At 42.3% G+C, this 20,000-nt stretch overlaps 1 protein-coding gene across 1 annotated transcript in view; it reads right to left on the minus strand.

Moving 5' to 3' along the window:
- Positions 1-20,000, minus strand: part of VWF (von Willebrand factor) — a 175,648-nt gene that overhangs the window by 114,292 nt on the left and 41,356 nt on the right. Inside the window, exons 9-14 of the mRNA XM_070755224.1 lie at positions 15,580-15,740; positions 12,699-12,802; positions 10,281-10,419; positions 7,735-7,872; positions 4,311-4,460; positions 1,769-1,909 (exon numbers count right to left, since the gene is read on the minus strand). Of these exons, the coding sequence (XP_070611325.1) occupies positions 1,769-1,909; positions 4,311-4,460; positions 7,735-7,872; positions 10,281-10,419; positions 12,699-12,802; positions 15,580-15,740 (833 nt within the window). The remainder of the gene's footprint in view (positions 1-1,768; positions 1,910-4,310; positions 4,461-7,734; positions 7,873-10,280; positions 10,420-12,698; positions 12,803-15,579; positions 15,741-20,000) is intronic.

Here is a 20,000-nt window from a genome sequence, read left to right on the forward strand (position 1 = left end):
TTCTGAAGTATTTGCTAACACAGAACTGCCAATACAATACTCAGATTGAGGATTCCTTTTCCCCAAGTGCATTATTTTACATTTGGAAACATTAAACTGCAGTTTCCATTGCTTTGACCATTTATCTAGTAAAGCTGGATTATCTAGGTCCCCAGCAGTCGGGTTTCAGGCCCGGTTACAGCACGGAAACTGCTTTGGTCGCGTTGATGGATGATCTCTGGCGGGCCCGGGACAGGGGTTTATCCTCTGTCCTGGTGCTTCTTGACCTCTCAGCGGCTTTCGATACCATCGACCATGGTATCCTTCTGCACCGGCTGGAGGGGTTGGGGGTGGGGGACACTGTTCTTCAGTGGTTCTCCTCCTACCTCTCCGGTCGGTCGCAGTCGGTGTTAGTGGGGGGTCAGAGGTCGACTCCGAGGTCTCTCCCTTGTGGGGTGCCTCAGGGGTCGGTCCTCTCCCCCCTGCTATTTAATATCTACATGAAACCGCTGGGTGAGATCATCCAAGGGCATAGGATGAGGTATCATCAGTACGCTGATGATACCCAGCTTTACATCTACACCCCATGTCCAGTCAATGAAGCAGTGGAAGTGATGTGCCGGTGCCTGGAGGCTGTTGGGGCCTGGATGGGTGTCAACAGACTCAAACTCAACCCGGATAAGACGGAGTGGCTGTGGGTTTTGCCTCCCAAGGACAATTCCATCTGTCCTTCCATTACCCTGGGGGGGAATTATTGACCCCCTCGGAGAGGGTCCGCAAATTGGGCGTCCTCCTCGATCCACAGCTCACATTAGAGAACCATCTTTCAGCTGTGGCGAGGGGGGCGTTTGCCCAGGTTCGCCTGGTGCACCAGTTGCGGCCCTATCTGGATCGGGACTCACTGCTCACAGTCACTCATGCCCTCATCACCTCGAGGTTCGACTACTGTAATGCTCTCTACGTGGGGCTACCTTTGAAAAGTGTTCAGAAACTTCTGATCGTGCAGAATGCAGCTGCGAGAGCAGTCATGGGCCTACCTAGGTATGCCCATGTTTTACCAACACTCCGCAGTCTGCATTGGCTGCCAATCAACTTCCGGTCACAATTCAAAGTGTTGGTTATGACCTTTAAAGCCCTTCATGGCACTGGACCAGAATATCTCCGAGACCGCCTGCTGCCGCACGAATCCCAGCGACCAATTAGGTCCCACAGAGTGGATCTTCTCCGGGTCCCGTCAACTAAACAATGTCGGTTGGCGGGCCCCAGGGGAAGAGCCTTCTCTGTGGCGGCCCCGACCCTCTGGAACCAACTCCCCCCGGGGATTAGAACTGCCCCTACTTTCCTTGCCTTTCGCAAGCTCCTTAAGACCCACCTGTGTTGCCAGGCATGGGGGAACTGAGACATCTCCCCCGGGCATATACAATTTATGAATGGTATGTGTGTATGTATGTGTGTTTAGAAATGGGGTTTTTAAATGTTTTTAGTAGAAATTTAGATTTGTTATAAATTGTCTTTTTGCACTTTGTTGTGAGCCGCCCCGAGTCTGCGGAGAGGGGCGGCATACAAATCTAAGTAAACAAACAAACAAAGCTAAATCATTTACCATATTACAGACGCCTCCAGGAATATCAACCCTATTGCACACTTTAGAGTCATCGGCAAATAGGCAAATATAATTATTGTCATTGTTATTGTTATCTGCTGATTTTCCTACCCTGATATTAAAACATTTTGAAACACAGACACCATCACCATCAAAGGTGCAACTCATATTTTTTTTAACCAATACCTTTCTGACATTAGCACATTGTGAGTGGACTTTCCAAGAATTCCCAAAGTCGTTCGGATCAACTTCAATCTGCTTCCGGCTGCTTCTCAGGTCGTTGTTTGGGACGCCGTCGAAATTCCCACACAGACCGCAGACTTTATCCTTTACAAGGAACAAGCCAAAGAAACGTCACTTTCTTTCTCCTTCAACAGGAAGGCTATTAATTAATTAGTTAATATTAAGACTATTCATTAATGGGTAGAAGTGATTCCAATATTTGAGGGGCTGCCACAGAGAATAATTGACCCACTGTTCTCTGAAGCAGAGCTCGCCAACCTTTCGTACCTCAGGGACCACTAAATTTATCATCTTAAATCCCGCGGACCACTAATATGACCTGTCTAATGACCTGCTGGGTGGGCGGGGCTAGGTGGCCATGTGACTTGCCAGTCTCTACTTGCCCCTCCCCTCCCAGCCCCCTCCCCTTGCCTGCCCACCCAGGCTTCTTAGGGCCCCAACAGGAAGCAGTTGTTAGAGCTGAGCAACCACCATTTATTTTACTTATTTATTTGTCAATCAATATAGGATAGTAGTTTATGTAAACATAACATAGAAAGTATTGATAAAAGGCGACAATTAGGACAGTACGACAGGGATGGTAGGCACAATGGTGCGCTTATGCACGCCCCTTACAGACCTCTTAGAAAAGGGGAGAGGTCAACTGTAGACAATCTAAGTTTGAAGATTTTTGGGTTGGGGGAAGAAACCACATAGTCAGGTAGTGAATTCCAGGTGTTGATCACTCTAGTGCTGAAGTCGTATTTTCTGCAGTCTAGTTTGGAGCAGTTTAAATTTAGTTTGTATCTAAATTTAAGAGCCTTCTCTGTGGCGGCCCCGGCCCTCTGGAACCAACTCCCCCCAGAGATTAGAATTGCCCCCACCTTCCCTGTCTTTCGTAAACTACTCAAGACTCATTTATACCGCCAGGCATGGGGGAGTTGAGATATTCCTTCCCCCTAGGCCATTACAAGTTATGTATGGTATGTTTGTGTGTATGCTTGGTTTTATAAATAAGGGTTTTTAGTTGTTATATTATTGGATTGTCACATGTTGTTTTTATCATTGTTGTTAGCTGCCCCGAGTCTACGGAGAGAGGCGGCATACAAATCCAATAAATTATTATTATTATTATTATTATTATTATTATTATTATTATTATTATTATTGCATGCTCATGTGTTGTTGCAGTTGAAGATGAAGTAGTCATTAACAGGAAGGACATTTTGGTATATGATCTTGTGAACTATGGTTAGATCAGTTCAGAGGTGACGTAGTTGTTAATTGTCTAATTTCAGTATTTCAAGTCTGGCAGAGTCAGGTATTGTGTTGCGGGAGGAGGAGTGAAGGACTCTTTTGAAATATTTCTGGACACTCCCAATTGTATTAATGTCTGATATGCAATGCAGGTTCCATACAGGTGAGCTGTATTCTAGAATTGGTCTAACCAAGGTTTTGTAAGCTCTGGTTAGCAGTTCGATGTTACCAGAGAAGAAGCTACATAAAGTTAGATTGACAACACTTAATGCTTTTTTGGCAATGTTGTTACAGTGGGAAGCTGGAGGCTCAGGGGGCTGAGATGGTTAGCCAGTTCCAGGCCATGGTGCAGTCTATCTAGAACGGTGTGATTCTCAACCTTTCTAATGCCATGACCCCTTAATACAGTTCCTCATGTTGTGGTGACCCCCAACCATAAGTCTAGCACCAATTCTCCCAACGGAGCTTTAAGCTGATTGGAAAGAAGATCAGATGGATGCCTGATTGGTCGGATTGCAAAAATATGTTCCAAGGTGCCAGAATAGAAGCTTTAGTTCCTAACACCTTGGGAAATTTATATTTTCCACGGTCTTAGGCGATCCCTGTGAAATGGTCGTTCAACCCCCAAAGGGGTCCCTGTTGGCTTGTCTCGGTTAGCTAGGCTATGAAATCTTCGACAATACCAAGCAGAGAATTTTAACAGAGCGTGGATGTGTGATAAAGCCAAGACACAGACTTAGTTAAATAAGTATTATTTACATATAAACAAAATATCAACAATCCAGAATAAGCACGAAGCAAATACAGAATATGCACTGAGCAATTGCAAGATTAGCACAAAGCAAAATACAATATAGATAATAAGCACAAAGCTAAAATAAAATATAGATAAAAGCACAAAGCTTATACAAGCACGAAGCTTAAACAAGACTCCCCCATCTCTCAGGCAAAAGTAAAGGAAATGACTGAGCAAAATAATGAGCTTTTATAGCTTCAATGAGGAAGTGACGAAACAGCCTTGAATATTAACTCTTCAAGTACAAGTTAACCCTTTAAGTGCACATTAACTCTTTAGGTACAAGTTTGGTACAAGTGTACAATGTGCAGTTTACAATGGCAATCCCTAACAACCATGTACCCTGTACTAACAGTCCCGACCTCCAGATTGAGAACTCCTGATCTAGAAGATGACTGAGAATCTTCATCAACATACAAGCTATTACTAAGTAAGAAATCAGAAGCGACTTACTTTGTAGTTTTCTTTCAGGATGATAGTAATCCCCATGTTCTGATCCCAAGTCAGAGAGATTCTCCCTCGTCCCAATATCAGAATATAGTAGCGGCCAGACTTCAAAATTTCCACGTTGCCTTCTTCTCTCGGAGGTGTGAGGACATTAATCTTCAGGAAAGGGGGGAAAAAATAAAGAACTCAACCATGGGAGTCCACGTCAGCCTCTAATAAGGGTTTGCTTTCAACTTTAATGAACCATAGTTTTCGGAGAAGGGCGGCATACAAATCTAATAAATTATATATAGAGGCAAATAAGGAGCTGTGATGTTCCTCCAGGGTGATTTGACACAAAAATATGTAACCCTTCCCTGGTGCAGAGCTGAAGGGATTGGATAGTGTAGCCTAGAGGATAATTCTCTGCCTTACAAGGCAAAGGTTGCAGGTTCAAGACCCTGTGGGTATGGCTAGCTGCTGGGGTCAAAATAAGGCCGAAATAGATCTATCCTAGTCTCCCTTAATTTTCAAATTCAGCAAAAAAACATGTGACACATACAGATAGAATTGTCAGCTATCAATAAAATTAACTGCCTTGGAAATGGCCCTGGGTTGGGCCGAGAGGCAAATAAGGAGCTGTGATGTTCCTTCAATACACCAAGGTGATTTGACACAAAAATATGTAACCCTTCATATATGTATGTATGTATGTATGTATGTATGTATGTATGTATGTATGTATGTAACTAATAACTAATCAGCATACTTCAGCTACATCAACGACCCCAGATGTTACCCCACTGACTCACCAGGAAGTTTCTACACAGCAGGCAATTGCTGAGCCATCAAACCACACCAAGCCACCAGTGTTTATAGAAGGAAGGCAGCTTAGGTCTCGCAGTGTTCGCCTTAGAACAAGGACAGAAACACCAGCCTGAAGATGATGAGTGGGACCTCATCGAAATGTCGCCAGAAATTTCCAAATCCTACACGGGAAGAAACCCGAATATACCAAGACCGTCATACCTGTACCCGTGAAAATCTACGAAAATATATATATGTGTGTGTGTGTGTGTGTGTGTGTGTATGTTTTTGTAGATTTTCATGGGTACAGGTATGATGGTCTTGGCATATTCGGGTTTCTTCCTGTGTAGGATTTGGAAATTTCTGGTGACGTTTCGACGAAGTCCCACTCGTCATCTTCAGGCTGGTGTTTCTGTCCTTGTTCTAGGGCGAACAGTATATATAAATTCTTCCATTGGGAGAAAAATGTACACATACTTATAACCATTTGTTTACTGATTCTTTGAATTTACAATGGCACTGGGGAACTTGACATATGATTGTTTTTCACCCCTCAAAACTAGTGATGGGCGAACTGAACCTGCACAATTCGGGTCCGTACTGAATTTTGCGGTGTTCAGTATGCCGAATACGAACCCGAAATTTTTTCAAACTTCGGGCAAAGTTCGGGGTCGTGTTCAGCATTCGGAGCTTTGACGTCACCGGCAGGTTGCTAAGGATGCCAAGGTGATCACTTCCTGGTTTCCATGGAATCCAGGAAGTGATCACCTTGGCGTCCTTAGCAACCTGCTGGTGACATCAAAACTCCGCCCCAGGAATCTCTTCGTGGGAGGGATTCCCCAACTCCTTCAAAGGGAGGTCTTCACGTAAAAATAAACATTGTTATTTTTATGAAAAAGGATGCCGCAGCGACGCTGCAAGCAAAGGGCGGTCCTTTCACTTAAAAATAAACATGTTCCATGGAATCCAGGAAGTGATCACCTTGGCGTCCTTAGCAACCTGCCGGTGATGTCAAAGCTCCGCCCCCGGAATTTGTTCGTGGGTAGGATTCCCCGTTCGGGTTCAGTTTGGGTTCGGCTGAATTTTGTGTAAAGTTCGTCCGAACTTGCCAAACCCGAACACCGTTGGGTTCGCCCATCACTACTCACAACCACTGCAGCATCCCGAGGGTCACAAGATCAAAATTCAGACGCTCGGCAACTGACTCATTTTCATGACACAATTTCCATGAGTCACGTGACCCCCTTTTCGGACCTTCTGACAAGAAACGTCAATGAAGAAGTCAGATTGATTTAACAACTGCGTTACTAACTGAACGACTGTGGGGATTCGTTTAACAATGGCGGCAGGAAAGGTTGTACAATGGGGCAAAAGCCGCTTAACCTGGACTCTGACTGGGCAATTCCGACCAAAATGACAGGGGTAGGTCTTAATCCTATCGTGTGGGATGAATTTGATCATAGAAACATAGAAACATAGAAGATTGACAGCAGAAAAAGACCTCATGGTCCATCTAGTCTGCCCTTATACTATTTCCTGTATTTTATTTTTGGATGGATCTATGTTTATCCCAGGCATGTTTCAATTCAGTGACTGTGGATGATTTTATGGGCTATGCATAGGTCGTGTTTAAGGCGGCCTAGTTTATTTATTTTATTTTTTCATTTATTTTGTCCAATACACAATACATATTGAAGAGAATAGACATGTAGTATTATATATAAAGAAAAGGATAGAAGAAAAGATATAAAAATAGAGGAGAAGATATATGAAAGGAAGAAAATATATACGATATATGAGATAAAGAAAAGACAATTGGACAGGGGACGAAAGGCACACCGGTGCACTTATGTACGCCCCTTACTGACTTCTTAGGAACCTGGAGAGGTCAATCGTGGATAATCTAAGGGAGAAATGTTGGGGGTTAGGGTTAGGTTCTAAGCTTTCAAGTCTGGTTGTGTAAGGTATTCTGTTGCGAGTAGAGGAATGGAAATGCTGTATGTTGTTGTAAGGAAATGTTGTATGTTGTAAGTGGATTGTATGTTTTCTCTATATATGTTTGGTTTTAAAGAATATTCAAGAATAAAGAATATTGTTTTGTTAAAAAGAAGTCCCTCTCAAAAGAAGCCTTCAAAATCCCCGCTTTGACAGCGTGAGCCTGTGTAGACAATGAGGGAGGAGGAGGTGAACTTATTATTTATTTATTTCCTTTATTTATTTTATGTATTTATTTTGTCCAAAACATAATGAAGGTTACAGAGGATATACTCATAGTAAAATATATCAAGGAAAGAATAGAAGAAAAGATATAGGAATAAAATATATCAATGAGAGAATAGAAGACAAGATGTAGGAATAGAAGAAAAGATATATAAAGAAATATAGGAGTGACAATAAGACAGGGGACGGAAGGCACGCTGGTGCACTTATGCACGCCCCTTACTGACCTCTTAGGAATCTGGAGAGGTCAACCATGGATAGCCTAAAGGTAAAATGTTGGGGGTTAGGGGATGACACTGTGGAGTCTGGTAAGATGTTCCACGCTTCGACAACTCGATTACTAAAGTCATATTTTTCACAGTCAAGTTTGGAGCAGATTAATATTAAGTTAGTTAAAGGTACGTTAATATTAATATTAACTTACTTCTCCGCCCTGCAGCTCGATCTCTCCCCCGTCAAACAAAACCGTGATCCTTCGCGTGCACATCTCTCCCGTAAAGCTGCATCCTTCCTTGGCCACAAGTATCCGAAAAGACCCGGCCCCATCGTCTTCACAGTAGTCCTTGAAAAGAAAGAAGGAGCAACAGCAGCCTTTTGAAATCGGCCTATGGAACTCCATCTTCGAAACGGATGCCTTAGGGCAGGGATGGTGAAACCTTTTTGGTTCGCGTGCCAAAAGGGTTGTGTGTGGGTGTGCTAGCACGCACGCATGCATATACCCCCAAACACGCTGCCCCCCAAGCATGCGCACAGGCCTGGTAGACAGTGGGGGATTCATACCAATGTGATCTGGAGTGGTGTACTAGTCAAAACCCACTGATGCAATTTGAAATCTGTCAAGTTTTGATTGATTTGAACAAGTTCAAACATTATGATGCCAAAAAGTCAAGTGTTTCCATTTTTTTGCCCACCCCCTGTTGTTGTGGTTAGCTCTGTGGGGGAGACATCCACATGCTACAGGCCTGTTTTGCTCCCAGTAGAATCTGAAGATGAAGGCTCCTCTGACCAAGAAGACCTGAGTGACAGGGAAGAGGAGAGTGTGGCAGACAGCTCAGAAGGAGATCAATTATCTAGCTCCTCCTTGGATTCAGAACAAGAGTTAATGATACAGCCACGCATGCGGAGAGCGATGCATAGGCAGCAACAACTGAGAGATTATTATCAAAGAAAATGAGGCCATCTTTGGTTGGGTGGGGCTGGGGTGATTAGTGAGGCTGCTATAAATAGCAGCCTGTGGGTTTGGTCATTGTGGAGGATTATTTGATCGTTGTGTTTCGTGCCTGCTTTGCTGACTTTGACCTTTGTGTGGTGATTTTCCCCCCGCTTTGAAACTAAACCAGAGCAAAGTGTGTTTCACTTTGTGAAAGAAGAAGGACTGTGAATTGCCTCACAGCTGCAAGCTAAGTATCACAGAACTGATAAGGGACTTGTACAAATTACCAGTTTGTTTGGAGACGAGTGCTCTTTGCTATACCAAAAGAGGGCTTGGTTTAAGTGAATTTTCATTATAAAGAACATTCTTTTGAATTTTCAAATGTGTGTGTGTCTGAAATTATATCTGTGCATTTTCGGGAGGATTCTATCAGAGAGCTGGACAGAACACCCTGTATGTTTATCCCAGGCATGTTTCAATTCAGTCACTGTGGATTGACCAACCACGTCTGCTGGGAGTTTGTTCCAAGCATCTACTACTCTTTCAGTCAAATAATATTTTCTCACGTTGCTTCTGGTCTTTCCCCCAACCAACCTCAGATTGTGCCCCTTTGTTCTTGGGTTCACTTTCCTATTAAAAAAACCACTTCCTTCCTGAACCTTATTTAACCCTTTCACATATTTAAATGTTTCGATCATGTCCCCCTTTTTCCTTCTGTCCTCCAGACTATACAGATTGAGACACCATAAAAAAAATGCTGAAAATTGCATTAGTGGGTTCACATTGGTGCGGCAATCCGGATCATACCTATATGAACTCATTATTGCTGGTGGGCAAATTCTAGTTTGTCTGTTGGGGGATTTTTTTTGCCTCTGGAACTTCAGGGAAAATTCCCTAAAACATCTGGAGGGCAAAACAGCCTTTCCCCAAGGCCGAAACCCTCCCTCCCTCCTTGCCTTCCCTTATTTTTCGTCTTTTTCTTCCCTCTTCATTCTCTCTCTTTTTAAAAATAATTTATTAAATTGATTTTAAAATATAGAATATAAAGCACACACACACAACATAAAACAGGTGCTCAGTGATTGGTGCCCACCACCAGACAAACATTCAAAGCCCTCCACCAAAATGGGGGCGTTTCTGATATATACCATTTTAACTCAAGAGCAATATATCTATTTGCATAATATAAAGTGATTCCAATTTATTCCTTATGGCTTGGATTCCTTCTACATTCTCCTTTCTTCTCCCCCACCCCCCTCTTTCCTTATTTTTCCTTCCTTGCTCTCATCCCTCTTTCTTTTTCTTTGTCTTTCCTCTTTATCATTTCCTATCCCTTTGCCTATGGATTCAAATGCAAAAGGGGAAATTATTTCTCCTTCTGTTTTGTTTTTAGTTTGTTTTGCCAGCCCTCTGCCAACGAAAATGGAGCCCGGGCCCCGTTTTCGCAGCCCACTGCCAGAAAAAATTGCAGTCCCTCCTGTTAAATTCATTGTTAACAAAGAGATCGGAGTCACAGCAACAGTTCAACACTACCCAAGCTGTAGCGAATACTGAATACCACTTTTAAGCCACTTTTAAGGACTTGCCTGGAGGTGGCCAGCCACTGACAGCCATTCAAATCTCCCCGCCCGCTGATTAGCCAATCAGCAGGCTGTATGCAAATATGGGGGAACGTACCGCCATAGGTAACATCCCCAAATTCTGTTTTCACTGGCAGAGGCTGGTCCTGTTTGCAGAGCAGCCCCTGTGGGCCAAATCCGGCCTGCGGGCCTTGAGTTTGACACCCCTGCCTTAGAGCCTCACATCCCAAGTCTTACCTGAACAAGCACATACTGACAACTGCCAGGAAACCTGTACTTCAGTCCGTCGAAGGTCAAATAATGAGCGGCACCGATGACCGAACATTTTCCATCGCAGACATTTTCCGTACACTCCCATTTTCGAGCACGGCAGGTGCTGCAAAAGATTGACAGCTATTACTGTTTAGTAGGTTGTCAGGAATTAAAAATCCCTGGGTAATATCATAATGCAGAAAGTAGGCCTGCATTATGTCATTCAGAGGCAGTTGAGCGTGCAGCAACCTAGTAATTATGTGAAAAGTATTTAACTAGGCAAGAGCTCTTTGCTCTCTCTCTCTGTCTGTTCGCTTTTAGCTGTGTGCTGTTTGTGGAAGTATACTTTGAAGAAGCTGTAATGCTGTAAAAGTTGGTTCCTGTGAGTTTGTTTATTTGTTTGTTTGTTTGTTTGTTTGTTCGTTTGTTCGTTTGTTCGTTTGTTCGTTCGTTCGTTCATTCATTCATTCATTCATTTATTAGATTTGTATGCCTCCCCTCTCCGTAGAGTTATTGAACTAAGATAGTTGTAGCAAGATGCTAGTAAGATACTAGTTTATTGTATGTATAGTATAGACAGTAGTAGTAGTAGCATAAAGAAGTAAATATATTTTTCCACAACTTCCTACTGCTGCTGTGTTTCATTGAAGACTTCAACTCCATTTCTACTGGTCTGTGGCTGGCTGGGTTGGTGGGCTGGCTGGACTGGTTTGCTGCTTGGCTACAAACAGGCTACTTTCCGCAAATGCAAACCAAAACAGTGTTGGTTATGACCTATAAAGCCCTACATGGCATTGGGCCAGAATACCTATGGGACTGCCTTCTGCCACACAAATCCCACAGAGTTGGCCTTCTCCAGGTCCCGTCAACTAGAAAATGTCGTTTGGACCTAGGGGAAGAACCTTCTATGTGGGGGCCCCGGCCCTCTGAATTCAGCTTCCCCTGGAGATTCATACTGCCCCCACCCCCCTGAGAGTCCCCGCTGCAATGGCCAAAGCCCATCGAGTCCAGCGTTCTGTGCCCCACAGTGGCCCACCAATTGTCCATGGGGATCTTGAGCAGAAAGAGAAGGCAAGACCCTCCCTTTCCCTTGACCCCCCAACAAATGGGACCCAAGGGAACCCTGCCTGCCTCAACCAACATAGAGGCGGCACATGGACATCCGTTTCAATAACCACCGATACACTTGGCATCCATTAATCTGTCTCATCCTGCCTTGAAGCTATCCAGGTTGACAGCTGTCAGGACCTCTTCTGGAAGTGAATTCCATAAACCAACGACCCTCTGGGTGAAGAAATATTTCCCTTTATTCGTCCTCACTTTCTTACCTATGAGCTTTAGAGAGTGCCCCCTTGTCCTAGTATTGTGTGATAGAGAAAATATTTTTTCCCTATCCACCTTTTCTATCCCATGCATGATTTTATACACTTCAATAAACTCCTCTCTTATACGTCGTCTTTCAAGGCTGAAGAGACCAAGGCGCTGCAACCTGGTATCATAAGGGAGGCGCTCCATTTCCTTGATCATTCTTGTTGCCCTTTTTTGCACCTTAAGAGTCTTAAGACTCATTTATGCCGCCAAGCCTGGGACGATTAGATCCTTGCCATCTGGCCAATGAATGTGTGACAGAAACTTGATCGGATGAGAATGATTGTTTTTTATGGTTTGGGACTTTTTTTAGATGTTTTAGATTCATATTTAATTAATTGGATTTAGGATGTCATGCTTTGTTTTATTATATATTGTGAGCCGCCGCAAGTCCTCAGAGAGGGGTGGCATAAAAGTGAAAGAAAGAAAGAAAGAAAGAAAGAGAGAGAGAGAGAGAGAGAGAAAGAGAAAGAGAGAAAGAAAGAAAGAGAGAGAGAGAGAAAGAAAGGATGGAAGGAAGGAAGGAAGGGAGAGAGAGAGAGAAAGAGAGAAAGAGAAAGAGAGGGAGAAAGAAAGAGAGAGAGAGAGAGAAAGAGACAAAGAAAGAGAGAGAGAGAGAGAGAAAGAAAGGATGAAAGGAAGGAAGGAAGGAAGGGAGAGAGAGAGAGAGAGAAAGAGAAAGAGAGAGAGAGAGAAAGAAAGGATGGAAGGAAGGAAGGAAGGGAGAGAGAGAGAGAAAGAGAAAGAAAGAAAGAGAGAGAGAAAGAAAGAGAGAGAGAAAGAGAGAAAGAAAGAGAGAGAGAGAGAGAGAGGAAGGAAGGAAGGAAGAAAGGAAGGAAGGACAGAAGGAAGAAAGAAAGAAAGAAAGAAAGAAAAAAGAAAGAAAGAAAGAGCTAGCTTATGTTGCCTGTCCATTTCTTTACATGTGTTGCCTATGGCACCTAAAGAATAAGTGAATATTTATTGGCAGTGCCTCAAAATGATGGGCTTCCCACCCACCCTGGACTATCAACTTCAAATAGGTTAATTCCTTACCACGTGTTGCAGTCTATTGTCACCGTTTGTCCTGGTGCATATTCCTGTCCATTGTGGAAACAGGGACAATTCTCCGGGACCATACATTTGCTTCCATGTCGCACCTAGAACGGAAATAGATAGATATTTAAATTGTCAGTACCATGTATGATACTATGTTGGGTATAACAATACATATAAACTATCAATGTGTGGTTAAGGGTTATACAGTGGTACCTCTACTTACAAACTTAATTCGTTCCATGACCAGGTTCTTAAGTAGAAAAGTTTGTAAGAAGAAACAATTTTTCCCATAGGAATCAATGTAAAAGCAAACAATGCATGCGATTAGGGAAACCACAGGGAGGGTGGAGGCCCTGTTTCCTCCCAGGAGATTCCTAGAGAGGCCCCACGGAGGCCCCTTTTCTTTGTGGCAAACCCTGAGATAATGGAACTCTGCTATCATGTCTCCCCTGGTCCTTCTTTTCATTCAACTAGCCATGCCCTGCAAGTTATGTTTATGTCAATTTGTACCTGGGTTGCAATACTATACAAGGTGCCAGGGTCCTAGGCTGGTCAAACTATGTTGAAAAAAGCCAACACAACTATATGTTGTCGTGCTCAAGACTGTTCAATGCAACTGCCGTCCGACCTTATTTCATAATTAGAATTTTTAAAAGAAGTCATAATTAAATTTTGAAAAAGAAGTCATTCCATTTTCCCCCTAGTAATTGTTCTGTTAATTAGAAAAACACTGAATCTACTGTTGATTTAATTTTAGTAACATCTGGCCATGGTCGGAGGGTAATTTAACAGATTAATTGAAGGATTATTTTTTGGCCAGTCTAAGTCCAGCTCAAAACTCTGGGTCTCAGTAATAAAACTCTCTGTAAATGAGTAGCACAACTGGTTATAAAAATATGAATTATGATCGGCATCCTGAAGCAACTAATGAGATTTTAATTCCCTTCTAAAACTCTGGATATTCTGAAAACTTCCCTAAAATTTTTCCCTTCGTTTTTGACACAAAAGCTGCAATTCCTAATTGCTCCTAAGTTTTAAAGCAGAGAAGCCATAACAAACTCTGGAAGTCGATCAGAATGGGGGGAAAAGGTGAACAATATTGCCCTCTAATGGCAATAACATTTCTACTCCTACTTTATCAATTCCGGTCCCATCAGATAATTTTGCAACCCCCAAATCATGAAGGCATTCAGTTGTGTAGCTGCAGTTGCCACCTTGACTTCTTTTCCTAGGTTCTATCGTATCTCAAGACCTAAAATGCTCACCTAACATCAAAAACATCATCAAAAAAGCACAACAAAGAATGTTCTTTCTGCGCCAACTCAGGAAGCTCAAACTGCCCAAGGAGCTGCTGATCCAGTTCTACAGAGGAATCATTGAGTCTGTCATCTGCACCTCTACAACTGTCTGGCTTGGTGCTGCAACCCAACAGGACCGACACAGACTTCAGAGGAGAATCAGAACTGCAGAAAACACAATTGCTGCCAACCTGCCTTCCATTGAGGACCTGTAGACTGCACGAGTCAGAAAGAGGGCGGGGAAAATATTTACTGACCCCTCACATCCTGGACACAAACTGTTTCAACTCCTGCCCTCAAAACATTGCTACAGATCACTGCACACCAAGACACAAGAACAGGGTTTTTTTTCCAAATGCCATCATTCTGCTAAACAAATAATTCCTTCAACACTGTCTAACTATTTACTAAATCTGCACTGCTATTACTAGTAGTTTTTTCTCATCATTCCTATCACCCATGTTCTCCCAATTATGAATGTGAGTCATCAGTCCGTAAGGAGTTGGGCAGCTTATAAATTTAATAAATCAAATCAAATCAAATGGCATTGGACTTGGGTCGTTTATGGCAACTTAATGATTCCAGTCTGATTCCTTTCTTGACTCCGCCCTCAGGCTTTGCCTCTTCTACACAAACTTTCTACGGAATTTCAGTTGTTATTGCTTAGTGGTATAGTTTGCAATTTGCTATATGTGATTTTTTTGTGTGTGTTTTAATTATTTTACCGCAAGACAGAAATGCATGCCCTGGTGGATAGGAGAGGCATCTAAAGACTACAACAGTGATGGAAAACCTTTTTTTTCCACAGGTGCCGAAAGCGTGAGTGCCCAGACCCATAATTCAATGCTTGGGGACAGTGAAAATGGCCTCCCCTGTCACCTCGGAGTCCCTCTGGAGGCCTGAAACAGCCCATTTCCCAAACTCTGGGGGGCATGGTAGGCCCATGTTTCGCCTTCCCCAGGCTCCATAAGCAAAAGCCGAAAATGCCCTCCCAGAGCCTACGGGTGAGACGAAAATCAGCTGGCCGGCACACACATGAACAATGGAGCTGAGCTAGAATAACAACTCGCATGCCAGCAGATATGGCTCCGCGTGTTACCTTTGGCACCGGTTCCATAGGTTCGCCATCACTGGACTAGAAGAATAATTTTTTTCCAAATGTTTTGCTATATGTGCAAACTTGGAAAAAAACCCAACCCCTTCAACTTTATCTTTAATAATTAAAACCATGGAATGCGCAGAAATGACTAAAGCGACTCTTGAATTGCAAGAAAAAGATGAATCCAGTTTTTATAGCACCTGGGAAAATTGGTATAAATGGTTAGATCAGAAAAGAAATATTTACAAAACTTAAAAGATGCAAAACAAACAGCACCCCAGTGAAGAAGACATACGAAACAAACAGACCATGCCACTAACCGCTAGAATTAAAACCTACCTCAAATACAACCTATGCAGAAACTAACAACTATTATACTAACAACCAGTAGATCACACGACAGAAGAAGAAGAAGGGAAAAAAAGTTGGTTGCCCTGCTGGTTCCTGCACACTTTTTCTTAAAGAACCTCAACTTTCTTACCCATCCAGTTGGGCAAAGACAGCCCGAAATGCATCCGTGACTGACGCAGCCCAGATCGTAATTTTGACAGGTCTTCATACATTCCACTCCCTTCACTCTTGGGTCATTTGCCGGACAGACAAACATGGTCATCGGATGCTTGCAAGAGAGGCTCCGCTTTGCTTTAAGGAATGAAAAGGAAAGCACAGTCAGTCCAGGAGAAATCCTTAAAAACACATAGAAAGAATAGAAGTTATTTAAGATAAATAAGGTAAAGAGCCTGGGTGGCGCAGCAGGTAGAGTGCTGTACTGCAGGCCACTGAAGCTCTCTGTAGATCTGTAGGTCAGCGGTTCAAATCTCATCACCGGCTCAAGGTTGACTCAGCCTTCCATCCTTCCGAGGTGGGTAAACTGAGGACCCGGATTGTGGGGGCAATAGGCTGGCTCTGTTAAAAAGTGCTATTTCTAACATGTTGTAAGCCGCCCTGAGTCTAAGGAGAAGGGCGGCATAAAATATCAAATAAGATTTAAGATTTATTAGATTTGTATGCCGCCCCTCTCCGAAGACTCGGGGCGGCTCACAGCAACAATAATACAATATACAGAATACAAACTCAATATTAGATTTTAAAAGCTAATTTTAAAACCCATAAATATTAAAAACAATCGTTACTGCACAATCACACCATTCTCGTGTACTACAGTCAGAAAAAAGGTGGTGGTGGGGGAAGAGATAGTTAGTCCCCCCCATGCCCGGCGACATAGATAGGTCTTCAACATCTTGTGGAAGGCGGAAAGAGTGGGGGCAATTTGAATCTCCAGGGGGAGTTGATTCCAGAGGGCTGGGGCCGCCACAAAGAAGGCTCTTCCCCTGGGTCCTGCCAAACACCATTGTTTAGTCGACGGGACCCAGAGAAGGCCAACTCTGTATTATATGGGGTTTTCTTTTTAAATCTTAAATGTTTTAAATGTATTCAGATTATTTATGATTTGTTTTTCTCTGCTGTGAGCCGCCCCGAGTCTTCGGAGAGGGGCGGCATACAAATCTAAATAATAAATAAATAAATAAATAAACTCTGTGGGACCTGATTGGCTGCTGGGATTCGTGCAGCAGAAGGCGGTCTCACAGGAATAAATAAATAAAATAAATAAAGAGAAAAACAGATACACAAATAGAAATGAAACACAGAATTGGGAGGAGCCCCAGACAAAACACAGCAGCTTTTAATAGGATTTTTGTTTCTTTGAATGACCCTGTAATTGCTTGCCCCAGGGTGGAGTCAGGTAACTGAATGAAGCTGAGCGTTTGCTGGCCAGATGCCCTTCCTGACGCCCGTACGGAGTTCACAGCAGATATTTTCTCTGTGTATCTACCATTATCTAGGATCCAACTTATGGCTTCCTGATTGTGAGGCGAGCACTCCACATCTAGGCCATCGCTGCTTTAAACAACTATCGTCCTGTCTCCAACCTTCACTTTATAGGGAAAGTTTTTGAGAAGGTGGTGTCGCTCCAGCTCCAAGGTGGTGTCTGGAATCAGCTCCCCCCAGAGATTCGTACTGCCCCCCACAGGCTTGGGGACACTAATAATCAGCCCCTGCCTATGAATGAATGTATGTTGAATGGAAAGTATGTTGGTGGATTGAATAGGACTGTTTTTAGATTAAATTGGGGTTTTAGACTGTTTTTAGTTTTATTGGCTTTCAGAACTGTATTTTTTCACATTGACGCCCCAAGTTCTCGGAACGGCGTGGGATAAAAATCCAATTAATCAACAAATCAATAAATCAACAAATCAATAAATCACACAATTTAATTGGATATCCAATCAGCACAATTTAATTGGATATCCAAATGAATTAGTGCATTAAGAAACATGAAAAAAATCTCATTTTATTATTAAAAGGGAAAGGTTTTATTATTAGAAGGTAAAGGTGATAAAAATAAAGACATCATCAAGAAAAACAATCTATTTCTCCATCCATCCATTTATTAGATTTTTCATTTCTTGGCAGGAACTCCACAAACACCCTAACTGTATGCCGCCCCGAGTCTTCGGAGAGGGGCGGCATACAAATCTAAGTAATAAATAAATAAATAAATAATAATAAATAAATAAATAACTCCAGGCCTGGGAACAGTATCTATGGGACCTCTGGGAGATTTGAAATACAGGAGGGGTAGCGTGAACATGATCCTGTGGCTATTAAATTTGCAAATTTGATTAAAATTAGTGCCAAAGATCTCCCATCATTTTGAAGGACTCACATACTGACTTTCCAATTGTGCTTCTAATGATTTAGACTTGGCCACTTAGGTTGCGTAGAGAAACAGACATGACATTATGTACCCGGTGTTAACACTGTTATTGTAATATTGCTTGATATACACTGCTCAAAAAAATAATAATAAAGGGAACACTTAAACAACACAATATAACTCCAAGTAAATTAAACTTCTGTGAAATCGAACAGTCCACTTAGGAAGCAACACTGATTGACAATCAATTTCACATGGTGTTGTGCACATTCAACTTTGTACAGAACAAAGTATTCAATGAGAATATTTCATTCATTCAGATCTAGGAGGTGTTATTTGAGTGTTCCCATTATTTTTTTGAGCAGTATGTTATATCAATATGTTTTAGAATATAAAATTCCTCATTGTCAATAACACCTTAAACATCATTTGAATAAAATCTGGGTGCCTCACCAGCTGCTTTTATGCCCAAAACTGTGTGCTTCCCTAACAGAATAGGCCAATGGTTCTGATTCAATTCAATTTATTAGATTTGTATGCCGCCCCTCTCCGTAGACTCGGGGCGGCATACCAACTTAAACAGAACATCCCTAAGACATTCTGACTAATCAGAAGATTATGCTATTTATAAAAACTCTCAGAAAAAGTTCATGACAGATTTTAATCCAACTAAAATAAAAGCAGGGAAATGGTTTTGCCAAAACCTGCCTTTAAGCATTCCATTGTAACATATCAAAGGCTTTTTCCACATTTAGCCAAAGCGCCATTGACAATTTCAGTTTTACTGACAGGTTATTAATGATTCATCCAATATTATCCGAAGCTTGTCAACTTTTCATAAGGCAAGAGTGTTGAAACAGATCATTAAATATTACCTGTACTCTGTACTTCAAGATTGCTGTTGACATTTTGGCTCAACTTCTAAAAGGTTGGGAAATAGCTTACACTCGGCAGAAATTTTGAAACTCACATATGCTTTATAAAAAGAAGATAAAGTAATGCAGGGGTGTCAAACAAGCGGCCGACAGACAGATGCATCACACTTTAGCCACTGCCCTTCGCAGTTTAGTGAATGACACAGGGCACAAATTCGACATCCCTGAATAAAGGAATCCCTGCAGATTTTACTTTGCTAGTCATTGCCTACTCTAGGGGGCAGTGTTCATCTTAGAAACATAATAGAAACATAGAAGACTGACAGCAGAAAAAGACCTCCTGGTCCATCTAGTCTGCCCTTATACTATTTCCTGTATTTTATCTTACAATGGATATATGTTTATCCCAGGCATGTTTAAATTCAATTACTGTGGATTTACCAACCACGTCTGCTGGAAGTTTGTTCCAAGGTTCTACTACCCTTTCAGTAAAATAATATTTTCTCATGTTGCTTTTGATCTTTCCCCCAACTAATTTTAGATTGTGTCCCCTTGTTCTTGTGTTCACTTTCCTATTAAAAACACTTCCCTCCTGAACCTTATTTAACCTTTTAACATATTTAAATGTTTTGATCATGTCCCCCCTTTTCCTTCTGTCCTCCAGACTATACAGATTGAGTTCATGAAGTCTTTCCTGATACGTTTTATGCTTAAGACCTTCCACCATTCTTGTAGCCCGTCTTTGGACCCGTTCAATTTTGTCAATATCTTTTTGTAGGTGAGGTCTCCAGAACTGAACACAGTATTCCAAATGTGGTCTTACCAGCGCTCTATATAAGGGGATCACAATCTCCCTCTTCCGGCTTGTTATACCTCTAGCTATGCAGCCAAACATCCTACTTGCTTTTCCTACTGCCCGACCACACTGCTCACCCATTTTGAGACTGTCAGAAATCACTACCCCTAAATCCTTCTCTTCTAAAGTTTTTGCTAACACAGAACTGCCAATGCAATACTCAGATTGAGGATTCCTTTTCCCCAAGTGCATTATTTTACATTTGGAAACATTAAACTGCAGTTTCCATTGCTTTGACCATTTATCTAATAAAGCTAAATCATTTACCATATTACAGACCCCTCCAGGAATATCAACCCTATTGCACACTTTAGAGTCATCGGCAAATAGGCAAACCTTCTCTACGTTTCAAATCCATTGAGGCCAGCATTGACCGAAGACATATCCGTCGCCATGTAACCAGCATGATGTCCTGGAGCACAGTTTCCTTTACATCAAAGAGGTACCTATTT

The sequence above is a fragment of the Erythrolamprus reginae genome, chromosome 6, assembly GCF_031021105.1.
Source record: "Erythrolamprus reginae isolate rEryReg1 chromosome 6, rEryReg1.hap1, whole genome shotgun sequence".
Lineage (NCBI taxonomy): Eukaryota > Metazoa > Chordata > Lepidosauria > Squamata > Dipsadidae > Erythrolamprus > Erythrolamprus reginae.